At 41.6% G+C, this 27,799-nt stretch overlaps 1 protein-coding gene across 1 annotated transcript in view; it reads left to right on the top strand.

The window, feature by feature from the left end:
* LOC145412397 (uncharacterized) overlaps positions 1-24,207 on the top strand; it is a 234,361-nt gene extending 210,154 nt beyond the window's left edge. Inside the window, exons 13-21 of the mRNA XM_080282284.1 lie at positions 1,530-1,746; positions 5,193-5,369; positions 6,000-6,224; positions 6,874-7,071; positions 15,112-15,223; positions 15,536-15,669; positions 15,921-16,165; positions 17,141-17,337; positions 23,346-24,207. Coding sequence (XP_080138410.1) covers positions 1,530-1,746; positions 5,193-5,369; positions 6,000-6,224; positions 6,874-7,071; positions 15,112-15,223; positions 15,536-15,669; positions 15,921-16,165; positions 17,141-17,337; positions 23,346-23,527 — 1,687 coding nt within the window. The 3' untranslated portion in view covers positions 23,528-24,207. The remainder of the gene's footprint in view (positions 1-1,529; positions 1,747-5,192; positions 5,370-5,999; positions 6,225-6,873; positions 7,072-15,111; positions 15,224-15,535; positions 15,670-15,920; positions 16,166-17,140; positions 17,338-23,345) is intronic.
* Positions 24,208-27,799: the final 3,592 nt, after the last annotated feature.

The raw sequence follows: 27,799 nt of genomic DNA on the forward strand, positions 1-27,799 counted from the left end.
ATGTTTAACTCCGCCCTATCCCAACCTCTCTTTTCCACCACTGCCTCCCCCCCAATCCCGACCATTTTAGGAATTTTTTTTTTTTTTGGCTCAAACCTTCGCTTTTGGTGAGAAACATCGAAAATTCACAGAGAAATCGCTCACCTGAGGTATGAAATACTCATTACAGGTAGGAGTACCTCCTTACCTTACTGGGTTTTCTATCAGGCTGGCACCAAAGAAAACGAGTTCTATGGGAGGATAACTATTTCACACCACTCATAAACTGTATTTATTTATTTACTTGGTATGAGTTTATATGTAGTACAAGAGTATATTGGTTTTCAAGCAGTAATATAGGCATTATAAGCATTGTTTCACTCACTAATACCTGGACCTTTTTTGCCACATTACCTGATCATCATTTCTAACTGTTTCTTCCTTAATCACCATAGGGGTTTGCACACCTAATTATTTGAAATTTAGTAAAAAATTTGTGCTTAATTATTAATCGAAAATCAGGATTCAGAGTGAAAATTTCTTAAAGTTAGCAGAAGTGTTTTGCCTCTAGCCTAACAACTCACCCTGACGGACTTTTGTTTTAGATAAATATCGATTTACAATGCAGATATTTTTTTTTTGTACTCAAAATAAATATTTATGCAAAACAGAAATCTGTCAAGGTGTGCTGATGGTCTGAAGGGGAAATATCTGCTAACATTGGCCAACCACTCATCAGCTGACCGAGATGTAAGCACTGACAATCTGAAGGGGAAAAATATCTGCTAACATTTGTGCATTTTAGCTCTGAAACCTAATTTTTTAATTAAGTTACATTAAGTAAAATTTTTAAAGTAGATTTCAGATTAGGTGTGTATGAGCCACTGTGGCGAAAAAAATTAAAATATTTTCCAGTGAAAAGTGCCGATTCGGTATTTAGTCACACCGAGTAGGGTGAGCTAAGTGAGAAGGAATGGATCCCATTCTCTTCATTTGTAAGAAAATATTTTTTTTATTACCTATGAATTTTATTGTGTCCAACCCTCCCTTAAACTTTATTGTGTTATGCAATAAACTATTTATAGTGGAATTTGAGAAAGGCAAGAGGCAAATGGAATATTGCCACGAGTTAGGAACTGGTGACGTGAAGCAGGTTGGTGGCCAAGTTGCATTTCATGTATGAAAATAATTTCTTGTGTATGTTACAAATGGCCTTTATCGTGTCAAAACCTTGCAAAAATTATACTGTGTTGTGCAGCAGACTGCTTATAGTTATATATGAGAGAATAATGGCCGGACTTTTGTTGAGAATCCCGGGCTTGTACGGGCATTTGTATGTGCTCAGTAGAATTGTGTATTTACAGTACAGAGGCATGGGCTTAGTAGAATTGTGTACATATAGAACACAGCCATACAATATGACTTAGATACTGTAGATCTTAGACATTCTACTGATGCATCTAACTGATGTATGTAAATCTTTGTATTCATGTAGGCTATGTACCAAACTGACTGAACTGAAACACTTACCTGTTTTTCATCATTTACAGGCTAGGAGAGTGTCTTCCTGTAGAGATGAGTGCAGAATCAGGAGTGTGCGAGTACCACCGGTGGTTCTCACGAGGTGTGATGCGATGGTTAGAACTAGCCGTATGTAAGGCCATGTCAATGATAGGCAAGGCAGTAGAGCTGGACACATTCGAGCCAGTTGATTCACACTGCAGTTTCTCATCTTCTGCCACAGACACCATTGGTATCTTCCATGATGTGAGTTTCATTTGGTCTTCCATAGTCTATCTATCTATCTATTGCCAGACGCCTCAATCCCGTTTGGGGTGGCCACAAACAAATCGCCTCCAAGTCGCCCTGTCCCCCGCCATTTCACTGCCCTGCTCCCAACTCACACCCCCCTCTCTCATATACCTCTCCACCCCATCCCTCCATCTCATCCTCGGCCTCCCCCTCCCTCTTCCCCCCTCCACCTCACTCACATACACTCTCTTCGTCAGTCTCTCACCCTCCATCCTCTCCACATGGCCAAACCACCTCAGTGTGTTCCTCATAACGCTTCCTATCACATCCACATCCACACCACAATGCTCCTTTATATCCTCATTCGTCAGCCTGTCTCTCCATGTGACTCCACAGGCTCCTCTTAAATAACTCATTTCCACTGCTCTCACTCTTGACTTGTGTCCTTCCAGCAATGTCCAAGCTTCACTTCTGTACGTTAGAGTTGGTATCACAATACTGTCATGTAGTAACTTTTTCACTTCTATGCTCACTTCCTGTTTCTTACCCACTGCTTTCAAGAACCAGCAACCTTTCTTCCCTGCTGTACCCTTTCAAGCACTTCACCCTCCAAACCTCCATCCTTACTCATCACACTACCCAAGTACTTAAACGTACTCACATTTTCCAATTCCTCACCATCCAACCTCGCTGTACATTCACTGACTTCACCTCTCTCAAAGACCATCACTTTACTCTTCCCTACATTCACCTTTAGATTCCGTTTCTTACACACTCTCCCAAACTCATCCACGAAGCCTTGCAGCTCCCCTTCGTCTTCACTCAACAACACAGTATCATCTGCAAACAACAGTACAGGGAGTTTCCAAGATCCTCTCTCACCAGGGCCACACCAACATCCACTACCCTACCTTGTACCTCTTTTATTACCCCATCCATGTACAGATTGAACAACCATGGAGACATGACACATTCCTGTTTCAACCCAACTTTCAAAGAGAAAAATTCACTTAGTTCACCATCCACACGCACTGCAGCCTTCGCACCATCGTACATACTCTTCACAGCATTCAACAACTTCCCATCTACTCCATATATTCTTAACACTTTCCACAATCCTTTGTATCCACCCTGTCAAATGCTTTCTCCAAATCCATGAAAGCCGCATACAACTTCTTTCCCTTCTCTAGAAACTTTTCCACTAAAGATCTAAGAATGAATATCTGATCTACACAACCTCTTCCCTTCCTAAAGCCTCCCTGTTCTTCTCCAACTAATTTCTCTGTTCTTTCTCTAACTCTGTCAATAAGTATCCTACCATACACTTTTCCTATTATACTAAGAAGACAAATGCCCCTATGATTACCACACACTTCTTTTTCCCCTTTTCCTTTGTACAAGGGAATAATTATACCTGACTTCCAATCCTCCGGGACTCTACCTTCCTCCCAGGCCAATCTGCACATCTTCCACATCCATTCTACTACTATCTCTCCCCCATGCTTCAGCATTTCATCACACACTCCATCAATTCCTGGGCCTTTCCCCGATTTAACTTTCTTCATTGCTTCCACAACTTCTATCCTACTGATTTCTTCCTGTCTTCTCACCTCCCTCCTTCTCCCAGCCATTCCCCAGCTAATTATACTCGCACTACTTCCATCCTCTATGTTCAACAATTCCTTAAAGTGTTCTCTCCATCTGCTCCCATTTTCTCCCGTCTCCACTAGTAATCTGCCATTTTTATCTTTCACTCCCCTGCTAACTTCACTTCCACCCTGTCTTACTCTTTTCACCTCTTTCCAGAACATTTTCTTACAGCATGCATGCATGCATATATATATATATATATATATATATATATAATGTACATATGTACATATGCATATATACACTGATCGTGTTGTTTAAACTTTAGTGTTTTCCTTGTATATACATATTTTAAGTTAAGTAATCCTTTTTATCACTGGGAACAGGCAAGCAAGAATACTGCCTTTGCTACATACTGCCTGTATAGACAATAGTTGGGGGCTGTAAACCCCTCCTTTCTGTATTGGTTTAATTACTGTATATGTAAACAGCTACAGACATTTCATGGCCCAAGATAGGGGAGATCACAACTGGCACTTCTTTTCTTGTGTGATTTGTGTTCACGGTAAGATCAAGGAATCACCCTGGATCTCCCATCATACTCGTACATGGAAATGCAAGACGTTAGGTTATAATGATGATGATTTAAATCTTCATTCTCTTGTATTGTACTAATAATATAACACTGAGGTTTGTTAAGGCTCATTTTTTAAAATACTATATGCTTTTATTGGTCAAGGCAGTTTTTAATCCATATTTCATGCAGAATATGTACTGTATGTATGTATGTAGCAAATTTTGTACATACAGTAGAACCTCTCTCATTTGGACTATATGGGGGGGAAGGGTTGTCCAAATTAGCAGATTGTCCGGACCATCAGGGTATCTCCAGTTCATACCAAAAACTATCTACATATGGTATGTTTGTTAATTATTAACATACGTGGCATATGTCAACCCTGTGTAACTGCAAAAGATGAAAGGATACTAAAATAACCAAACTAATCATGTACGATAGTTTTGTAATGCATAATTTACAGGTAAGGCCATGACAAGAAACTAGCCAACATTTTAAATTGTAGTAAGTGACTAAGGCCTGTGTAGGCAAAAAAAATAATTAATTAATTAACTGTAATATTTGGAATAAAAATAAAACTTATGTAGGCAAAAAATACATTGTCATCTTTGGCATATTGATAACACCCATATGGGCAAGAAGCTAATGTCTGATGTACAAGTAAAGCACATTTAAGTACAAAAAATAACCCACAGTAATCATTAAACACTGCAGAATATTCTGACCCATTTTTGTGTAAGCAAACTCCTCCTTTTAACACCTTTATTCATTGCAGAAGTTACACTTGCATTAAGGGGCATGGTAAGGAGGATTAACTTTTGAAATACAGCTTAAAAATATAAATGGTTGGTGAACTAGTTGATGGAACGAATGCTAGCGTGTGTTTAAATTGGCGCCCATGTTGCGACCTGGCATGATCCGAGACTAAATGAATGACGATTGCTTTCCGCGCCGATACTGAAAATGACTTTAGAATTACTTTCAACATATTTTTGGAGATTATTATTTTTAAATTTTGTCCGAATTAACAGAAATCCGGATCAAAGGGGTCCGGACCAAAGAGGTTCTACTGTGTGTATATATATATATATATATATATATATATATATATATATAGAGTATATATATATATATATATATATATATATATATATATATATATATATATATATATATAGAGTGAGAGAGAGAGAGAGAGAGAGAGAGTATATATATATATATATATATATATATATATATATATATATATATATATACATATACGCAATCCTAACACTTTGTCATGGTACGGCAGGTAAAGAACTGGTGGGTGAAACTAGCATGGCCTGACCCTGAAAACAGTGCAGTACTGCTAGCCAAAATCTTGGAGGATGTGTGTTCTTGTGGCACCAAGTACTCTGACCTTTTACGTGAAAAAGTTCAGTCAATGTTCCACCAAGAGAGTTCCACTAGGGTCTTCATCACAAAGCAAGTATGTTTCTTGAATCACTGATTTTTTCCTGTTTAATTATATTTGAAATCACAAACTTTTGTTCTCATCTTGAACAGGTAACAGTTACAGGTACAAAAACAGATACTGCGGAATTCCAGATTTCCAAAAATACAGTACCAGTTTTCCAAAAGAATTTTGAAAAAGCCAGTTTACAGATTTTTCTCTAAGAATATATTTACTGGAAAAAAAGCTGATTTGGTTTCCAGGCTCACCACTGTATTGGCAAAGACCTGCAGTAGTCTACAATTGCCCAGTATAGAGAAAGCTGAACTTGCTTAAACCATATGGTTGATTTCATCATTTTCTGTTCTTTGATTGTCACTTTTTTGTTAATTTTCACACATGAACCATGAGAACCATGCCTGTGGGGTAAATTAGAGCATGGATGTAGTGATTACTGAAGGGAATGCCAAACAGCTGGATGTCTCTACATATGAGTGATGGTAATCATAGAGAATTCCAGTTTTCAAAGAAATTCGCATTTCCAAAAACCTCTTGATCTCTGACGTTTCTGATTTGTTGAACTGCCCTGTATTGTTTATATTTTCACTAAAAAATTAATCGTGCTGAAAACTAATGAGCTGAAATTAAAATACAAAATTTGACCAGATATGTGTTGGACTGAACAACATTGACCGAGTGCGGCAGGAACTAACAAGGCTTCCAGACATCTTTGACTATGAAGACCTGCTGGATAAGGTGCGCCATGTACAGGGAGGCAGAGGGTTAGGAGCAGCTGCACAGCTTAAAGACACTGTGGACCGCCTTATTTCCAGTGCTGCAGAGAACATGGAGACTAAAGTCATCCAGTTTGTAGAAACTGTCATTGGCAGGGTAAGAACAAGTCAAGCATGACTTTGTATGAACTATACCATTTAAGCAATGAAATTTTATGTTGACAGTTATTCATTGTTCTGAGAAATGTTAGTGCTGTAGGCCATCATGATCACAGTCTTGTGATGTTATCATCAACCAATCCTGTGTTGCCCCATGAGGAGCGTAGGAGCCCAAGGCTAGGCAAGTTGGTCCTGACATTTAAGATGAGAGTGACCAGCCTCATTCATCCCTGAGTGGTATTACATGAGCATTAAACCCTAACCACCCCTTGGCTATAAACCTGCACAGGCTCAATCCAATTGGAGCGCCTTAATTGCCCACTAACCACCAGGTGCCATTATTTGGTTATATGGTTGCCACCCAGTGCAGTAAATGGTTTTCTGGTGTACAGGAAACAGTTTGGCTTGTCACTGAGTGTAGAGTCACCTATAGACAGAAAGAAGAGGAAAGAATGAAGGCAGAAGGGTAAGAAGGAAAGAAGGAAGGAAGAGAGGAAAGTCACCCGAGAGCAGCACTACATCGAATGAGAGGATGGTGAGCGCCCCCACCTACCACAAATCAGTCAAATTAAATACAGTATAAGCATTAGATTTTTCATGTCACAGTCAGTGGCAATCTGCTTATTTTCACTGTACTTATTCCACAGATGACACCCACACTGGAGAATGCTGTGATTGAAACATGTGAGACCCAGAGTTCAGATCCTTTGTTATCTCATACTCTTGATCCTACCCTGGACCTTTTGAAATCTCATCTCAATACTTCAAACTTCCAGCGCTTCTTATGGCGCACCTGGGAGGTTACTCTTGATATCTTCCATGCCAATATCATGAGGAATGCAGAGGTGAGTGTGCATTTTGTTCATATACCTGGTGGTTGTTATTGCTGAGATAGTAGTTTAATGCACCTTACATTTTTAGTCATCTTTCTTGTTGCACACATATGCCTAACTGTAAATAAGTTCATTCTAAGTGTACAACACAACAACTTGATATTTTCTTACACTTTGGACATTGTAGTACTTTATCAGAATGTGTTCTTATAATATACCATACTATACTGATACCTGTTACATACTGTACAGTACATTGTTTATTTGACCTTGTTTGGTGTTTGTGATGGGTGGGTATATACTGTACAAGATACAGCAGTGTGAGAGGTAGATTTCAAGGTACCATATGAATAGTATGAGTGTGCTGTATGCATTGGAGATCATGTGGTCCAGCCAGGGCTGGAAGAGATTGATGTTGGAGATGTGGCACTAATATGTTCTTGAAGTCTGCTACCTAGGGGATATGATTAGTGTGAAGGGTGGTGCAGAAGCTAACACAGTTGCAAGTAATTAAGAAGCTGTTACCTTTGCTGATAGTAAGAATGTTTAGGTATTGCAAGTGTTACTGATATGCACAATTAAGCTGAGATGGTTTGGCCATTTAGATTGTGCAAGAGTACTGGTAACATTGTGAAGTTCTGTAATGATGTGAACATGGCAGAGAGAACCTCTGCTGCAGAAGGAAAACCTGGGATGTGGTCTGAGTTAGAGGTTACAAAACTTGAACAGAAAGTTACAGCTTGGTGAGCAGCCATCAGATGAAAATAGGATGACCCATGCAGGCTTCAAACACTGCCTTAAAAAATTATGCAACATGGTTTGAGAAACCCAAAAGTCCGATGGTCACCTCCCCAAATTCAGTTCAAACATGACTGAAAATAAATGACTGCAGTATCATATTCTATTACAGTACTGTACTATAAATGAAAACTGTACTGATTTTACACTAACTTGGCCTATAGTTTCACCCTTTTGCAAATTCTTTCACAACTCTGTCATAGCACTTCTTCATGACTTGTACAGTATTACTATAATCTGTTATTACAAATTAGCAGTCATGATAGGGATAGGGCAGGTTCAGGCCGGGCTGGAGTAAAAAGGGTAGAAAACACATGTATACTGTACCTGTATAGATGGCTGTGCACTGCGTATACTGCCACTCATCTTGTATTCTTCACAATGGAAAACACGTGGCAAAGTTGAGAGACTTGAGACACAAATGTCACAATCTGAACACAATGAAAGACGTGGCTAGATTGTGGTCCATCACTTGTCATACAGTGTGTCCACGGACGCAAGTCCCACCCAAACCTACCAGAAGCAGCCCCAAAATAACCCAGCTCATCATTTTTTCCTGCCAGTAGATCTCCAACCAAGCCCAATTGCCTGGGAGAAACTGCAGTTTTGGTAGCTGTATCATGAGTCACCCCACACATTGCCAGTGGTTTGGAAGAACCGCATGATGCCCCCCATTTATTGACCTTAGTACAGAAGAAACAAGAAAAGCTCTTTGGGCTTATATGTGTTCTGTGAATCCAAAATCAGTTTTATTGGGATTCGATAAAATGAGGGTTATTGTACTGTACTGAGTAATATATACAGTATATATATTATATACAGTATATATACACTCAATCCTTGTAAATCGTGGCAATTTGGGTCTGGACCACTGCCGTGATTTACGAAATCCGTGATTTATGAATAATAACTCTTATGTGAAAAATTAATTTGGGTCTGGACTTTGGCCAACCCGCCCCCACAGCACCCTACCTATGCCTATCTAGGCACCATCAAACACAAAAATACAAATTTAGGAATATTCAGTGCATGTATTAAATAGAAATAAGCAATGTTAGGGGATCTTACCCTAATTCTATGACGAAATTGCTTAAGTGAATGGAGTGGGGTGATGTTGGGAAGAACTTAGAACCTCTCAGCACTCGTTCTTTCAAAACTCTTTCGCCAGCTTTGAAAACTTCTCTCCCTTCTCAACACAACGAATGAGCTCCAAATGTTGACTGTATGACAATGGCGGCAGCTTCTTGACGCCATACTGCTTAGAGCGTTTCATCGGAGGGTCAGGAGGGGCCATGGCAGGTAGGAGGCGGGGGGAAGTTGCACAAAAAAGGCAGGTAGCTCTCGTACTAGCCTAGGTCAGCGATTTTCATGACTTAACAGTGATTTAAGGTTGGTGGCAGTCTGACGGCCACTTAGCCGTGATTTACAAATCTGTGATTTATGAACACGCGATTTACGAGGATTGAGTGTACATATATATACGTATAGAGAGAGAGAGAGAGAGATACTCTGGTTTTAGGATGGGATGGGTTATGAAAAAGACAACACTAGGCAGGGAATCGTACAGCGGGGTAGATTTAACATGTAAAGTATAGGGATACATTTTTGAGCCTTGGGATTCCTCCTCAACCAAGTCCTAAGCCCACCCAAATGAGTCCAAAAACAAGTTTATAGCCAGTCTAAATGGCTTAATACCTTTAAAAGGTGCTAACCTAAGCCTAAAACCTGTTAATAACTCACCAATACCAACAAATAAAAATCTGACAATTATAAAATATAAGCCAGAAAATATCAAACGGCTCTGATCACTTATTTCTTTTAAGTCCATGTCTGGTCTTGGTCATCATCCTTGCTATTCCCCCCAAGGCTAGTGGACATGTGGTGCTCCCTAGCACTCACTCATCCTCCTCAAAGCCCTCAAACCCAATCTCTGGGGGAAAGTCAGAGGGGGGGAAGGCTGGCAAGGTGGGGTGATGGTTGTGGGAGACTGATGCAGTGGCTCAGGTGGTGGTGATGGAGTCTGATGCGATGACTCACAAGGTGGTGATGGGATGCGATGCGATGACTGACGAGGTGGCGAGGGAGACCGATGCGATGGCTCATGTGGTAGCGAGGGAGACAGATGTGGTGGCTTACGTGGTGGCGAGGGAGACAGAGACAGTGGCCGAAGTGATGTCAGAGTTGGAGACTGAGGCTGGGATGAGAGAGGTAGCGATGGAGTGGGGGAGTGCACCAGTGGAAACTTGGGTGGCACGGAGGGAGATGGGTATCTGCTAGATGTGAGGTCCAGCACCAGGGGCCGAGCATAACATCCTCAGCAGGAGGAGGCCATGGCAGTTTCTCTGCTGGTGGAGGGCTGGAGAGATTCTCTGTGGGGCGATGGCATGGTGGGATCTTGCATAAAGAACGACGTGATAATCATTTGTCTGGCCGCTTTCTTCTTCTCATCCAACATCACTCGATACACCTTCATGCCCTTCTCCAGACGATTAGCTGTGTCCCTGCTTCATCCTGGGGGAGTGTCGTTCATCCTTATCAAGGAGATGGCCTCATCAACATGGGCCACCTTCTCCTTTAGAATCTTCATGTTCAGGGCTCGCACCTCTGAGACGACTTCCTCCTCCTGTGCCTCCGTTGGATCTCCATGATGAGGAGCTCCTCATTTCTCAACTCCTCCTGTGGCCATCCAGGACCTCCTCCACTTCCTCTCGTCCACCTCACCAAATCCCGCCTCGTGTGACAGCTGTACGATGTCCTGCAGCACCCGTTCCACTAGCGGCACTCGCACGCCCTCAGGGATGCTGGTGAACGAGTGAACACACTCTGGCCACAGCCTGCACCACACTCCATTCATGGTGGCCTGGCTAACCTCCCTCCAGACACCCGTGATGTTCTCGATGGCGTGCCTGATATTGTAACCCCCCCCAGAATGACTGCACTGTTGTCCGGTTGTTGCTGTCACACTCCCTCACCAGCTGCTGCATAGTTCGCCGGAGGTGGTAGGCCTTGAAGGTGGTGATCACCCCCTGGTCGATAAGTTGTAACAATGACGTGGTGTTGGGGGACAGGAGCACCACTTCAATGTTGCTGGCCCATTCTTTCATTGCAGGAAGGTGGCTAGGTGCATTGTCTTCCACCAAGAGGAATTGATTGGCTAGGTTTTCCTTGGAGACATATGTAACCTTTCTTTAGGACACGAGAGAGGTACGAGTGGAAGTAGGAAGAGCAGATGTCGGACCTCAGCTAGGCTTTCTTATTAGACTCCCAGATTACCCCCAGGCTCTCCTTGACAAAGCCAATCAGAGCCCTTGGATTCTGTGTGGTAGACTAGGTTCAACACTGGTTCAACCACAGCACCCTTGTGTCTGCCAATGCAGTAAGTGGCCAGAAGAAGGCTCCCAAAGTTTTTTACCCTGGCGGGACGCGAACCCTCTTTCTTTAGTGTACGAAAATGCACACTTTACCACTGTACCACAGAGTCTCTATAATATACAGTATATATATATATATATATATATATACAGTATATAAATACTGTAGTCTGTGTAGTGGCAATGTCCAGATAATGAACAATATCCCCCCTACTATATCCAGATCCTGCCTATACCCACCTCCAACCTATACGTAACCTATTTGTACAGCACCTCTGCTTAGTTTGGCGATGTTTTCCAGTCATTCAGGCATACTGTATTTAGACATCAAAACACACATAGGAATATCAAAATTAACTTTTACCACCGAGAAAACCATGAAAAAAAAAAAAAATACCCATACACTACTGTATGTACAGTACCCCTCCTAATATTTGCAGTGTTTTCAGGTCAGTCTGCCATATTTAGACATCGAAACACACATAGGAATAGCCAAAATAATTTTAAACACCAAGAAAAACATGCAAAAAAAACACACGCACCGAAAACCAAAAAATACCCTTCCTGTACACTACTGTACGTACAGTATCCATCCTAATTTTGGCACTGTTTTCAGGTCAATCAGCTATACTGTATTTAGACATCAAAGCACACAGGAATATCCAAAGCAATGCTAAACGCCAAGAAAACCATGCAAAAAAAAAAAACTACATATATGTACAGGACCCCTCCAAATTTTGGCAGTTTTCCGGTCATTCTGCCATATTGAGACATCAAAACATTTATAGGAATATCCATATTAATGCTAAACACGAAGAAAACAATGAATAAACAACAAAAATCCACGAAAAACCTAAAGACAGTTGGAAAACCAATTATAATTGTGACACAAGTGATAGCTGCTCCCAGGGCACAAAAAAAAAAAAAAAAAAGAGAGAGAGAGAGAGAGAAAAGAAAGAACAACTCCGCAGCCAAATATGCCACCGGAAATTGGTAATACTGGTATAAATGGTATACCGTCATCTTTTCTGGTGTTTATACTGTAAATTATAAAAACACAGAAAACTGATAAGTAAAATAACAAAACTGCAATGAGAATAAATGGCGTTTGAGCAAAACATACCTTCTTATGACTTCCCACCATCCTAGTGCAAAATTTTGACCCCACCTTGCGAGAGTTAAGCATATGTCTAGATGCAGAATTTCATGTGCTTTTGCATGCATTTTGCAGAATTATTATACAACAAATAGTATCTGAATAAATGGCAAAAAAAATTAAAAAGTCTCAGGTCAGTGCTTTCAGTGCATAGGAGGGGAAGGACTGAGGGAGTAAGGGGGGAGCTGGGAGGCCTGCCTAGTAAGGCAGAAGGCAGGGAGCATGGGAGGGTATAGAGGAGGGACAGGAGCGGGGGAGAAGTGAGCATGTGGGCAGGATTTTTGCCCTTTTGTCACGAGGCAGACGGGAGCTTTGACCTGACTTTTGGCTTGTGGTCTGTCTTACATGCACATTGGCCATTGGGAAACACAGCTCCCAGTAACTGGCTGACTTTGGATGTTCGGTGTAGAGGCGGACAGGCGCTTTCACCTGGCTTTGTGTGTGTGTGTGTGTGTGTGTGTGTGTGTGACTCTGGGCATAGGCTTCACAGCCTGCTCCCAAAGCCCAGTAGTCCTCCTTCATACCATACACCTTTACATGTCACCACTTCAGCGCTAACACCCACCTCCATACTGAATACATGCTAGGGCCATCTTATACAGGACTAGTGTATTGGTATTAGCAAGGGTAATTTTACGACATGTTGACGGGTCTTCTGATAGATCAGCAAAGTCTGTTTTTATGAAATTCAAATCCTTAAACTGCTCCCTTCCCCAGCGGGGATTTGAACCTGGGTCTGATAGGACTGCAGGCCCCCTCTCTATCGATTGAGCCACTGCGGTCTCTGTTAAATGCATGGTGGCAGTTGGGATAGGCTAATCGCGATGGCCATGTGGCTTTGGACATTCGGTGGGGATGCGTACAGATGTTTTGACCCTGCTTGTGGGGTACGGTCAATATTACTCGGGTGCTGGAGGTTTGTCAGAAGTGATTGAATCAGCGCAAGACTTTGACCATTCAGTACAGGGGCGGACAGACATTTAACTCAGGTTATGGGTTATGGCCTATTTCCTGCACACGACTAGATCCCAGTGGCCACAATATCAAATGTTTGAACATTTCACCTGGTCGGCCGAAGTTCTCAGGGACTTTTACATGTGGATGATAATAAGTAAATCTGGATAATGGTTTAATAGAGCCAAGGTCCAGTATCTGGATAATGAACAGGTCCGGATACTGCACATCCGGATAAATGAGGGATAACTGTATAAGTAATCACTTGATTATCTGGATGCTTCATATCCAGACATGCCCTGTATCCAAATGTTAGGCCTTCGCTGTATTATTTTTATATCCTGATTTCTTTGTCCATATCCAAACATAACATTTCTGAAGTCGCCAGTTGGGCAGCCTACAAATTCAAAAGATCGGTTGGGTGGCCAGCCAGCCTCTCTGGCCATGCGCGGGTAATAGACCGTAACCCCCCAGCTGAGCAAAATTGGCTATTTGCGTCCTCACCAAATGGTCAAAGTCTTCCAGTTGCTTAGATCACTCCGACGCTACTGGCCATGCGCAAGTAATACAGACCCTAACCCACCAGCTGAGCAAAAATGGATGTCCATCTCTTCACCGAACAGTCAGAGTCCCCTGGCCGCCCTGATCACTCGGACACTACCGGCTGCGCACAAGTAACACAGACCATAACCCACCAGCTGAGCAAAAAATGGCTATCTGCCTCTTCACCGAACGGCCAAAGTTCCCCGGTTGCCTGTATCACTTGGACACGCCCGGGCACGCGCGGCCGTCTGCCTCCCTACCAAATAATTAAAGTCGCCAGGCCGACCAGATTACTCAGACGCTCCCTGAGGCTATGTTAGATGGAGATCCAGTGTTGCCGCCGCATGGCAACATCTGCCTGGCCAAGCGAAAATTACCTTTGCACTCATAGGTCAATTTGGCGCATTTTACTTGTATGCTCATAGTTAAGCATGGGTACAGACATAACAGCACCATGTTCACTTGGCAGTACCACACCTAAGTTTCTGCCTTTGTCTCTCTCGAGTGTGGATGTGCTTGGTTGATTTGTAACCATGGCAGATTCCATAGATGCATTTGTGGTGGTTCGCTACATTCTTCAGGCCTTGACTTTCCTCTGCAGTATTCTCATCTGAGTGATGATGACCCCCCACCACCCGAGAAATGATAGAGGAAAGTTTTGACACTGGAGAAGCATGAGATACTGAGCAAGGTTGACATGGGCTGGACCACTTCACACATTCTGAGGTAATATGATCCGGCCTGTTCAGCTTTGTTTGATATCAAGAAATTACGGGCCAAGCTGACTCAGGAGGTGTTTGACATTTGTTAAGTGATGTTGTTAGCCACTAGACCACATGAGATTACTGTACACCAGCAGGTTATGACACCTGTCTGCAGTTCACAGGGTGGTAAGTCCTGTGGATTTTTGTGACTTTCCTGTTTATGCATTTTTTCTTAGTGTCTAGCATTATATTGGATATTCCCATGTGTGTTTTGATGTCTAAACAGCTGAAAGACGGAAGAACACTGCTACAGTTAGGAGGGATACTGTACACATAGGTTGGGTATAGGCAGGGTATTGGTAGGTAGGATATTGCTCCACATCCGAATTTCATCCACATCTGGATGTACTGATGGCTCTATTACGTCAGATAATTGTGGAATTACTGTATACGGTATTAATTGTGTGTGTGTGTGTGTGTGTGTGTGTGTGTGTGTGTATCAACACAAAGTGGTTTTATTTTACAGAGGCGGAAGGCCAACTATTTTGGTGGAGTGTACAATATCCTGGAAGAGACTTTGAAGTTCTTTACTCCAGGAGAAGGGATGGGCCTTGATCGAAATGCTGCACAAACTTCAGGTATACTTTTCATTTAGCTCGCTACGTACCAAAAAAATGTTTTAGTTTGTCATTCATTGTGAAACTGAATTTATTGTTGAATTTTTCATTTTTTGAATTGTGATCAAATAATATTTTGCAGTTAATTATATAAACTGCTAATAGGTACAGTACCGTACTTGCTAATAGTGTACATTTTGCCATACCGTAGCTGTACCTGCAAATAAGATACATTTGTTTGGCCAGTAAAATCACTGAACTGATGTTCAAATCTGTGGTAGCACATTATCTGATTCGTGATATTAGAAATACTGTACTGTATGTTCTTTTCAGAGTACAAAAATTTGGTTGAGTTACTGGAAAGTCTGAGGAAGACTTCAGAGTCCCTGATTGCCAGTTATTACCAGGAGCGCTATGAAGAACAAGTGGAGGACATCCTGCCCAAAAAAGCTCAGCTTGTTGTAAAGGTGAGAGAGACTCTCAAGATTGGGTCACATTTGAAATGAATGTTTAATTATTGCCAAAACTGCATCATTTTCTTTTTTTTTTCTGCAACCCACTTGCTCAAAAACTCTCCCTGGAAAATACTGTAGCACAGAGGTTAGTGGTATTATTCCTCAAATGACTTAAAAAGCTGGTTGCAGCAGTAATACAGCTACAAACAGTCTTTCTTAAATATGCTGTGTAGTATACTCCAACTTGGCTTTATCCTTCCCAGATGTTGTTCACCCGACCTGGCAGATTAATAGTGGAAGTGATAATGGCAAGAGACATGGTAGTGGAAGGGGACACTGGAAGCATTGGCTCTTCCAGCAGGTACCATCACCACACTCACCATGGCCCTGTTGATTCTTATGTCAAGGTACAGCCAGTTCCAGCTGAGTGGTTCCCAGCAGCACCAATCCACAAAACTAAGACACAACGCAAGCAAGATCCAGCTGTATATGAAGAGACTTTTGAATAGTGAGTAGAGTTTTTTTTTTTTTTTTTTTTCCTGAGATGTGAGAATGAAGACAGAAAATGTTGTCAGGTAGGCTAAATGCTTCACAATGTTCATACATTTCTTTAAAGTGCTTTAATGGTTATCTACATATTATCAGGGCAACATTTCTGCATTTTATGTGATGCTTACCCAGTATTTGTGTAACATAATCCACTGACAGTTAGTACTGTACTAATATATACAGTATATATACTGAGAGAGAGGAATAATGAGACTTAATATGTTGAGGTATTATCATTAAAGATGTCAGCATCATGAAACCTTGATGTTATAGCTTGTCACACAAATTGTGAGTTCTCTATAAATATGATTCATTGGTTTAAGAGCTAATTACTGTTCAGGCAGGACTATGAACTAAGGTCAAGAAGTAGAGATAAGCAAATTATGTTGTAGAATTAGTACAGTAACTGAGTGAATATACACCTGTGTAAGGTGTCCCATGATAATTTTGAGACTTCAGGATGTAGGGCTAATTTTTATTTTTAAAAAATGCTGTCATCATGGGTTCAGTTCTCAACTATTATGGAGCTACAGTTGTTGATGAACTTATGTTTTAATTATGAGGGAACCATTTTTGCCCATAAGGTCATCAGTAACTGTAGCTCCATAATGGCTGAGATGTGGACCTATTTTGATATCGCATTGTTTTACTGGAAATTAGTTCTACAGTAATTTGAAGCTTCTAAAAAAATCTAGTGGGACACCCTGTGTACCAGAACTACCATTCCTGTTTGGTGCCTTAGTTATATGTTTGATATATGGAATAATGTGCTTTTATACAAATAATAGTTCTTCCATATCGTGGAAAATAAGATTAACAATACTGTTTATAACGAGGCAGCATATTGCTGTTTATTGCAGCCATGAATACCTGTTATCTTACACAACTGTAATGAATGGCACAATACATGGAGAATATTGTTCTCTTCTATTAGTGAGATGGGCCAGAATGATGATGGTGTGAGGGGAGGGTTCCTACTTCTTACACTGAAAGACTACAACTTAGGGCGCTCCAATACTTTCATTGGAGAAGCAGTGGTACCCTTGGCGAACCTTCCCTGTGTTGACTCATCCCTTGTCCACACCGTCCCCAACACGTATCTCAAGATGACTACTCCTGGCCTTGACATTGGTAAGTGTAATTTTTAGGAAAAACATGCACTGTGCAGTATTTCAGTTAGAATCACATCTCTAATAATGTACCCCTTTTATCAGATCTTCTGCACTACACAATTCTCAGTGTTGTCAATTAGTGATGCCCTTCTCATCCATCTCAACATTATCATCTGTGTTAAAATATTCTTAGACCCTCTTTGACTCACCAGGTCTCACTACCATAGAGCATAACACACCTCACATAATTTGTTGAGAGTACTCTTAGCACAAAAAGAGCCCTTTGATAGTTAGAAGCAGCATTTCCCTAAACTTCTCCCATCCACTTCTACCACTGGAACTAGCCTATATTCCTACTGTTGCACTTGCCACAGCAGACGTCCTTTATGCGGTTAAAGCAGCTGTCACTTCAGATGACACTTTCCATAGTATCATCAGTACCCCAAATACGTTTACATACTGCACATTGAAAATTTCTAAGATCTTGCAGTCTACTTTCTAACACCACTGCATTACTTGTTAACTTATTAGTTACAAGTTGTATACCTTTCAGCAGTCAAAACTAAATCATCAGCATAGAAATGCTCCCAAGGTAACCGATTTCTTAGCACTCTAGACAGTGCCTCAGGTGCCAGAATGAAGAGCAGTGGCCTTGACATTGAACCCCGATGCATCCTCTACATTGAACATGAATTCCTCTATTTCTTCATTCATTTTAACAGCTGCAGTTGTCCCTTCATGCATTTCATCTCTAACCTAACAATCTGCTTATGAACACCTAACTTTCTCTTGGTCCATTTTACGATCACCCTGGGGACTCTATCAAATACCTCCTCCATTTTTTATCTTTCTATCTATCTATTGCCAGACACCTTTATCCCATAAGGGGTGGCCTCAAACATATTGTCTCCATGTTGCCCTGTCCCCTGCCATTTCGCTGACCTTCCCCCAGCTCACACTCTCCTCTCTCATATGCCTCTTCACTCGATCCCTTCATCTCATCCTCAGCCTCCCCCTCCCTCTCCCCCCCCCCTACACCTCACTTACATACACCCTCCTTGTTACTCTCTCGCTGTCCATCCTCTCCACATGGCCAAACCAGCTCAGTGTATTTCTCCTAATGCTTTCAGTCACATGCATGTCCATACCACAGTGCTCCTTCACCTCCTCATTTGTCAGCTTGTCTCCCCTTGTAACTCCACATCTTCCTCTCAGATAACTCCTTTCCACTGCTCTCACTTTCATGTCCTTCCAATGAGATCAAAGTTTCACTTCCATATGTTAAAGTTGGTATCCCAATACTGTACTATCATGCAGTGACATTTTTATTTTCATGCTGACTTCCCTGTTTATCACTGCTTTCAAAGAACCAGCAACCTTTCTTCCCTTTTGTACTTTTTCAAGTATTTCATCCTCCAAACTTCCAGCATTACTTATCATACTACCCAAGTACTGAAATGCACTCAAATTCTCCATTCTCTCACCATCCAACCTCACTGTGCATTCGATGACTTCATTTACTTCCAGCATTACTTATCACACTACCTAAGTTCTGAAATGCACTCAGATTCTCCATTCTCTCACCATCCAACCTCACTGTGCATTCGGTGACATCATTTCTCTGAAAGACCCTAACTTTACTCTTCCCTACATTCACTTTCAGATTCAGTTTCTTACACACTCTCCCAGACTCATTTACCATGCCTTGCAGTTCCCCTTCGCCTTCACTTGACAATACAGCATCATCTGCAAACAACGGAGCAGGAAGTTTTCAAACACTGTCGTCTCTCATTAGGGCTGCTCCAACATCCACTGCCTTACCTTTTATCTCTTTTAGAACCCCATCCATATACAGATTTAACAACCATGGAGACATGACACATCCCTGTTTCAGTCCAACATTCAGATAGAAAAACTCACTCAGTTCACCATCCATACACACTGCAGCCATAGCACCCTCATACATACTTTTCACGGCACTCATCAGCTTACCATTTCCTCATATATTCCTAATATTTTCTACATTCCTTGTCTATCCACTCTGTCACATGCTTTCTTCAAATCCATGAAGGTCACATACAACTTCTTTCCGTTCTCTAGAAATTTCCCACTAAAGACCTAAGTATGAATATATGATCTACACAACTTCCCTGCCTAAAACGTCCCTCTTCTTCTCCAACTTTTTCTTCTGTTCATTCCCTAGCTCTGTCAGTAAGTATCCTACCATTTATTTTTTCTACTACACTGAGGAGACAATGCCCCTACAGCTACCACACACTTCTTTTTCCCCTTTTTCTTTGTACTGGGGGATAATTATACCTCTGGGACTCTACCTTTCTCCCAGGCCAATCTGCACATCTTCCACATCCATTGTACTACTATCTCCCCCATGCTTCAGCATTTCACTACACTCTATCAATTCCTGGGACTTTCCCTGTTTTGACTTTCTTCATTGTTTCCATTACTTCCATCCTACTGGTCTCTTCCTCCCTTCTCACCTCCCTCCTTCTCTCAGCCATTCCCCATCCACATATACTCACATAACTTTAATTCTCTATGTTTAATTCTCTATGGAGAGTGAGTCGTCCTGTCTCGGCTACCTCCCTTTCCTTGGGGGAAGCAGCCTAGGTATATAGATAGATAGATAGATAGATGTTTAACAGTTCCTTAAAGTGTTCTCTCCATCTGATCACTTTTTCTCCCTTCTCCACTACTGGTATCTATCTATCTATCTATTGCCTGATCCCTCAATCCTGTAAGGGGTGGCCACAAACAAATCACCTCCAAGTTGCCTTGTCCAGTGCCACGTCACTGCCTTGTTCCCAGCTCACATCCCCCCTCTCCCTCATATACCTCTCCACTCCATCCCTCCAACTCATCCTCGGCCTCCCCCTCCCTCTCCCCCCCTCCACCTCATTCGCATACACTCTTTTAGTTACTCTCTCTCTCTCTCTCTCTCTCTCCCTCCACATGGCCAAACCACCTCAGTGTATTTCTCCTAATGCTTTCCATCACATCCATATCCACATCACAGTGCTTCTTCGGTTCCTCATTTGTCAGTCTGTCTCTCCATTTAACTCCACATGCTCCTCTCAAGTAACTCATTTCCACTGCTATCACTCTTGACTTATGTCCTTCAACAAGGTCCAAGCTTCACTTCCATACGTCAGAGTTGGTATCACAATACTGTCATGCAGTGACTTTTTTACATCCAGGCTTACTTCCCTGTTCCTTAGCATTGCTTTCGAAGAACCAGCAACCTTTCTTCCCTGTTGTACCCTTTAAAGCACTTCGCCCTCTAAACTTCCATCCTTACCCATCACACTACCCAAGTACTTTAACACACACACATTTTCCATTTCCTCCTCATCCAACCTCACTGTACATTCAGTGACTTCACTTCTCTCAAAGACCATAACTTTACTCTTCCCTACATTCACCTTTAGATTCCATTTCTTACACACACTTCCAACTCATTCACCAAGCCTTGCAGTTCCCCTTCGTCTTCACATAACAATACAGTATCATCTGCAAAAATCAGTACAGGGAGTTTCCAAACACAGCCCTGACTTATTAGGGTCCATCCAACATCCACTGCCCTGCCTTGTATCTCATTTTTAACCCCATCCATATTCAGACTCAACAACCATGAGACCTGACACATCCCTGTTTCAGTCCAAGCTTCAAAGAGAAAAATTCACTCATTTCACTATCCACACACACTGCAGCCTTAGCACCCTCATACATACTCTTCACGGCATTCAGCAACTTCCCATCTATTCCATATATCTTAATACTTTCCACAATCCTTGTTTATCCACCCTGTCATATGCTTTCTCCAAATCCATAAAGGCCACATACAACTTCTTTTCCGTCTCTAGAAGCTTTTCCACTAAAGATCTGAGAATGAATATCTGATCTACACAACCTCTTCCCTTCCTAAAACCTCCCTGTTCTTCTCCAAATAATTCCTCTGTTATTTCCCTAACTCTATCAATAAGTATCCTACCATATACTTTTCCTATTACACTAAGAAGACAAATGCCCCTATGATTACCACACAGTTTTTTTTTTTCCCCTTTTCCTTTGTACAGGGGACTAATTATACTTGACTTCCAATCCTCCGGGACTCCACTTTCATCCCAGGCCAATCTGCACATCTTCCTTATCCATTCTACTACTATCTCCCCCCCATGCTTCAGCATTTCGCCACACACCCCATCAATTTCTGGGGCTTTCCCCATTTTGACTTTCTTCATTGTTTCCACAACTTCCATCCTACTGATTTCATCCTTTCTTCTCACATCCCTCCTTGTCCCAGCAATTCCCCAGCCACTTATACTCACATTACAGTACTTTCATTCTCTATGTTCAACAGTTGCTTAAAGTGTTCTCTCCATCTGCTCATTTTTTCTCCCTTCTCCATTAGCAATATACCGGTACCATTTTTATCATTCACTCCCTGACTTCCTTCTTTATCACCCTGTCTAACTCTCTTTACCTCTTTCCAGAACATTTTCTTACATTCCCTCTACTCTACACCCAAATTCCTTCCAAATTCCTCATCCATCCTCTTCTTACTCTTTCATACTAATCTTTTCACCTCTCTCTTCCTCTCTACATATAACTCACTCTTCTGTCTCTCAACTTCCTCAGTGCCCCTGTTGCTCATCCACTCACTATATGCTTTCTTCTTCTACGCCATAGCGTGTCTCACCTATTCATTCCCTGCTGTTTCTTGCACTCCCATTCATCTGCTCTTCACCCCCACACACCACCTTACATGCTGCACAAATTTCTTCTGTGAATATCTTGCACACACTTTCCACATCCGCCATCTGCTCCAAATCATATTTACCCAATCGCTTCTCCACTTCTCTCTCATATTCTGCCCTTTTTCCATCCTCTTGCAACCTTTCTACCCTCCTTGTATGGACCACTTCCTCCTGTACTCTCCATTTCAACTGAACCTTGACTTTCACCACCACAAAGTGGTGGTCAGAAAGTCCACTCCCCCTACCTCTGTATGCTCTTGCATCCATTACACACCTCATTCTGTTATCTACACACACATAATCAATCATTGCCTTCCATTCATTGAGTTCACCACCCTCCCTTCTTATCACTCGCCACATCTACCTGTGGATCATTTTGTGTCTAAAGAAGGTATTGGCTATAACCAACCCCCTCCCTGCACGAAAGTCCACTAGAGCACTGCCATTCTCATCCGCTTCTGCAGGCACACCCCATTCACCAACTACTTCATCCATATTCACATTCCCTACTTTTCCATTCATATCTCCAATCCAAAACACTCTCTAATTCCTTTCAAACTTTTCCATGCACGTTTCCACATTTGTCCAGAACTCCTCTTTCATTCTACTTGCACAATCTTGCATTAGCGCATACACACACACAGTCACTCACATTTGTATTCCCACAATACTTACTGAAATTTTGTTCTTTCTTAGGTATTTATTTTGTAGCTGTCAATGACTACTGCATCAGTTGTACCTCTTCCTGGCATAACGCCAAACTGCACTTCATTTACAATCGTTTTCTAACCATGCTCGTAATGACCTTTTCCATAACCTTTTCTGTCACATGTAACCACTTCTGTCATGTGTAATTATCAGTCTTCATTGCATCATCTCTGCTTTTATACACACTCACAATCACATTCTTCATCTCGTCTTCTGGTACTGCATCATCCACCATAATTTAATTAATTATTGCAGACACTATTTTTACATCTAAATTACTAGCAGCTTTGAATTTCTCAGCCTCCATTTCTGTGGTACCAACCATGTTACCCATCTTCATCATATAGACTTCACCTCTAACTGCCTCTAATGTCTAATGGTAGACCTTGAACTGGTTCAGCATTGTTAAGACTCTCCTGTCCCAGTCATACTTCTCATCCACACAAACAGTTGTAGTGTTCATGTCAAAATCTCTTCACATCTTCATTTACAGCAGTATTTTTTTTTTTCTAATATATTGTATGTAGTATTGTTTATTTTTCAGGGTACAAGTCTCTTAGAGCACTACAGTTCCGGACTGGAGACAGGATAGCCACATCATTTCTTAAGAAAGTTTCCAAGCGCTTGCCAGACCCAAAACCTAAGAGCAACACAACACTGAGACCAGAAGATGACAAATCCAGGTCAAAGAGCCCTGCTTTCAAGGAGAGACTCAAGTTTTCTTGAAAATAGTGTGTTCTAATGTCCGTCCAAAGTCACGAAATATACCATGAGGTATACAGTCCTTGCCAAGTTATCATGGCAATGTATTAAGCTGTGACCACAGTAAATATCTGTTCTTAATCATTTACTGCTCTAAGGAGGAGACTATGATGGAAGTACAGTATATCAAGAATGTGCACTAACCATGTGTATTTTCTTGGTTTTCTTTTTCTACTTCAGACTGCTCAAAATAAAGGCTAATGTAAACAGTATTATTCAAAGGTCTGTGTTACCGAACTGGGTATACATCCAAAGTGCTTAAGCTAGAAAAATACATTGCTTGTAGCTCCTGGTATACCTGCAATTTATCTGTGATCTTGTGTACATACTGTAGTCCTACACCATCCCCACCGCTTAGCACCCAGTGTCTCTGAAGCTGTTCCTAATGGCTGTGAAAATGAACTTCTTAACTGATATGGGTGTTATGTTAATCTATCGACACATGTTCAGCATCTCTTCTGCTGTCTCCTTGCATCTCAAGTCATTGTGTGTGCATACTGTGAATGCTGGTGTAAGAATTTTTAAAGTCCAATAATTGTTTTTTTCCAACACAGAATTTGGAATGATAGTGCTTTTTATAAGCAAAGGATGGCATTTTTTTTTTCTTTTTCTTTTTTTTTCACATAAAATTTGTACATACGCAATACTTATGAAACTATTTTGTAAGTTTATAACTCAGTGTTTGACATGTATTTATATAGTTATAAATGATACCAATCTCAGTATTGATGTGTATATTAGTTCCTCACTTATTAATATTCATCAGAGTGTAATGTGTTTTCATTTAATGCAACAGGGTTCAGAGTTTATTAACCACTTATAGTATTCCATGTCATTCAGATTAAGTCGTGCTATGTTTACTTATTGCTATAGTTTAATAGATCATTTTCAAGGTCATACAATTCCCAGAGCCACTCATTACCAATACAGTGATACTCATGAGCAAATGTGTTTAGCTAGTCAGGGTTATAGTTATCATGATAGAGCATAGTTGTTTAAGAGTTTATTGTTTTATATAATTAATACAGCAAAATATTTATAAAATAGCTGGTGTTATTATCCTAACTGGGTACTTTAAAAATGCATTTTCTTGAAGAAACATGAGTAATATTTACAGAAGGCTCCTACTGGTTATGTATGTGCAAGGGTTTAATGTAGTTACTGATATGATAAGATTATATGCGAGTGTGTTTTCCCAGAAGACTAGCTGAATAGTGCAATTATAAATGCGAACAAGGGGAAGGGTGATGCCCTGAAAAGTGGAAATTATAGAGGGAAGTAAATTTGTACCAGATAATGAAGGTAATGGAGAGTCCTAGAAGGTATGATAAGGGAAAGAGTGAATATTGATGAGATGCAATTGTGATTTATGTTGTATGCCATATCCATTGTCCAGCAGCTTCAGGAAAAATATATACTGTATATAGGAAAGAAAGATTGGGAAGGTATGAGCTAGAGCAGATGGAAGGGGTGGAAGACGTATGTAAGATATTCACAGAAGAGATAGGCGCAGCGTGCGAGGCGGTTTGTGGAGTGAAGAGGAGATGCAAGGGTGTGCAAGGGACAGCATGGTGGAATGATGAGGTGAAACGAGCTGTGGAACAAAAGAAGGCATATAGTGAATGGTTAGTGAGTAGAGGTAGGGGAGAAGATGAGAGAGAGAAGAGAGAGGTATATGTGAGCAGGAGAAAGGAGGTTAAGAGACTGGTGAAGGATAGTAAGAAGAAAGTGGATGAAGAGTTTGGAAAGAATCTGAGTGTGAAATGGAGGGAGAGTAAGAAAATGTTTTGGAAGGAGGTAAAGAAAGTAAGGCAGTGTGAAAGGGGAAACAGTAGGGGAGTGAAAGATAGGAATAATAGATTGTTGGTGAAGAAGAGAGAGAAATTGAGGAGATGGAAGGAGCACTTTGAGGATTTGTTGAATGTAGAGAGTGAGAGCAGTGCGAGTATAAGTGGTTGGGGAATGGCTGGGAGAAGAAGAGATGAGAGGAGGGAGGAAGAGATCAGTAGGATGGAAGTAGTGGAAGCGATGAAGATGATTAAGATGGGAAAGGCCCCAGGAATTGATGGAGTGTGTGGTGAAATGCTTAGGTATGGGGGTGAGATTGTTGTGGAGTGGATATGGAAGTTGTGTAGATTGGCTTGGGAAGAGGGAAGGGTTCCAGAGGACTGGAAATAAGGTATAATTGTTCCTTTATACAAAGGAAAAGGGGAGAAAGAAGTATGTGGTAACCATAGGGGTATTTACCTTCTTAGTGTGACTGGTAAAGTATATGGCAGAATACTCATTGATAGGGTTAGGCATATGACAGAGGAGCTAGTTGGAGAAGAACAAGGGGGATTTAGGAAGGGAAAAGGGTGTGTAGATCAGATATTTGTTCTAAGATGTTTAGTGGAGATGTACCTAAAGAAGGAAAGGAAAGTGTATGCTGCCTTCATGGACTTGGAGAAAGCTTATGACAGAATAGATATGCAAGGTATGTGGAAGATATTAAGAATATATGGAGTGGAGGGGAAATTGTTGAGTGCTGTGAAGAGTATGTACGAGGGAGCTTGGGCTATGGTGCGAGTGGATGGTGAGCTGAGTGAGTTCTTTGATCTCAATCTGGGACTGAAACAGAGTTGTGTGATGTCTCCATGGCTGTTTAATATATACATGGATGGGGTTGTAAAGGAGATGCAAGGTAGGGCAGTGGAAGTGGGGGTGGCTCTAATGAATGAGGGTGAGATTTGGAAGCTTCAGGTGTTGCTGTTTGCTGAATGAATTTGGGACAGTGTGTAGGAGGAGGAATCTGAAAGTTAATGTAAACAAAAGTAAAGTTATGGTGTTTGAGAGGAATGAAGTCACAGAGTGTGCAGTGAGGTTGGATGGTGAGGATATGGAGAATGTGAGTGCATTCAAGTACTTGGGTAGTGTTATGAGTAAGGATGGAACTTTGGGGGATGAAGTGTGTGAAAGGGTACAGCAGGGAAGGAAGGTTGTTGGTACACTGAAAGCAATGATGAGAAACAGGGAGGTGAGTATGGAAGTTAAGAAGTCACTGCGTGATAGTATTGTGATCCCTACCCTGACGTATGGAAGCGAGCCGTGGACCTTGCAAGAGGGGAACAAGTCAAAAGTGAGAGCAGTGGAAATGAGTTACTTAAGGGGAGCATGTGGAGTGACATGGAGGGACAGGTTGACGACTGAAGAAGTGAAGGAACGTTGTGGGGTGGATGTGGATGCGGTTGAGAAGATTAGGAGAAATGCACTGAGGTAGTTTGGACACGTGAAGAGAATGGAGAATGAAAGACTGACTAAGACGGTGTATGTAGGTGAGGTGGAGGGAGGGAGAGGGAAGGGTAGACCGAGGATGAGGTGGAGGGATGGAGTTGAGAGGTATATGAGGGAGGGGGGGGTGAGTTGGGGGGAGGGTAGTCAAATGGTGGGTGACAGAGCGACTTGGAGGCATTTTGTCTGCGGCTACCCTTTGCGGGATTAAGGCGTCGGGCTATAGATAGATAGATAGATAGATATAGGAAAGAAAAGGGAGCAGTACTTTGTTTTTGTTGATTTGGGGAAGGCCTGTGACAGGGTCCCTAGGAAGGTGGTGAAGTGGACAATGAAAAATCTTGGGATCAAGGAGTGGCTTGTTAGAGTGGTTATGGCTATGAGGGTGCCTGGAGTGAATGGAGATTTAGGAGATGAGTTTTCTGTGAATGTTAGCATGTATCAAGGATCAGTCTTGAGTCCCTTATTGTTTGTCATGGTGCTTTAAGCTCTCTCACATGACTTCAGAAATGTACTCCCATGGGAGATGTATGCCGATGACTTGGTGTTGACTGCAGAGAATAAAAGGGAGGCGGAGGAAAGATTCAGGAGATGAAGACATGGACTGGGCCATAAGGGTTTAAGAGTAAATGTAGATAGAACAAAAGTGATGCTATCCAGGGCTGGTGGCAGTACTGTCAAAGCAGAGGGAATGTAGCCATGAGGGGTTTGGCACAAGGGTGTGTGAAGCAATTCTATCTTGTGCAGTGTTTGTGAAAAGTGGGTGTATAAGAGATGCATTGGTATCAGAGGCAGACTGCAAGATGATGATGATTTCATGTGTGCAGTGCCGGGAAGAGCTTGTAGAAATTGTCAGGCATGAAAGGACTGATCTTGCTGGCATGTCTCTTGAGTGTGTGGAAGAGTTTTGTTAACTGGGGGACATGTTATATGCTCTGGAGCTAGGTCTGTGACCAGAATAAGGAG

The sequence above is a fragment of the Coenobita brevimanus genome, chromosome 93, assembly GCF_032717465.1.
Source record: "Coenobita brevimanus isolate Jiangsu-jjx chromosome 93, ASM3271746v2, whole genome shotgun sequence".
In the NCBI taxonomy this organism is placed as follows: Eukaryota; Metazoa; Arthropoda; class Malacostraca; order Decapoda; family Coenobitidae; genus Coenobita; species Coenobita brevimanus.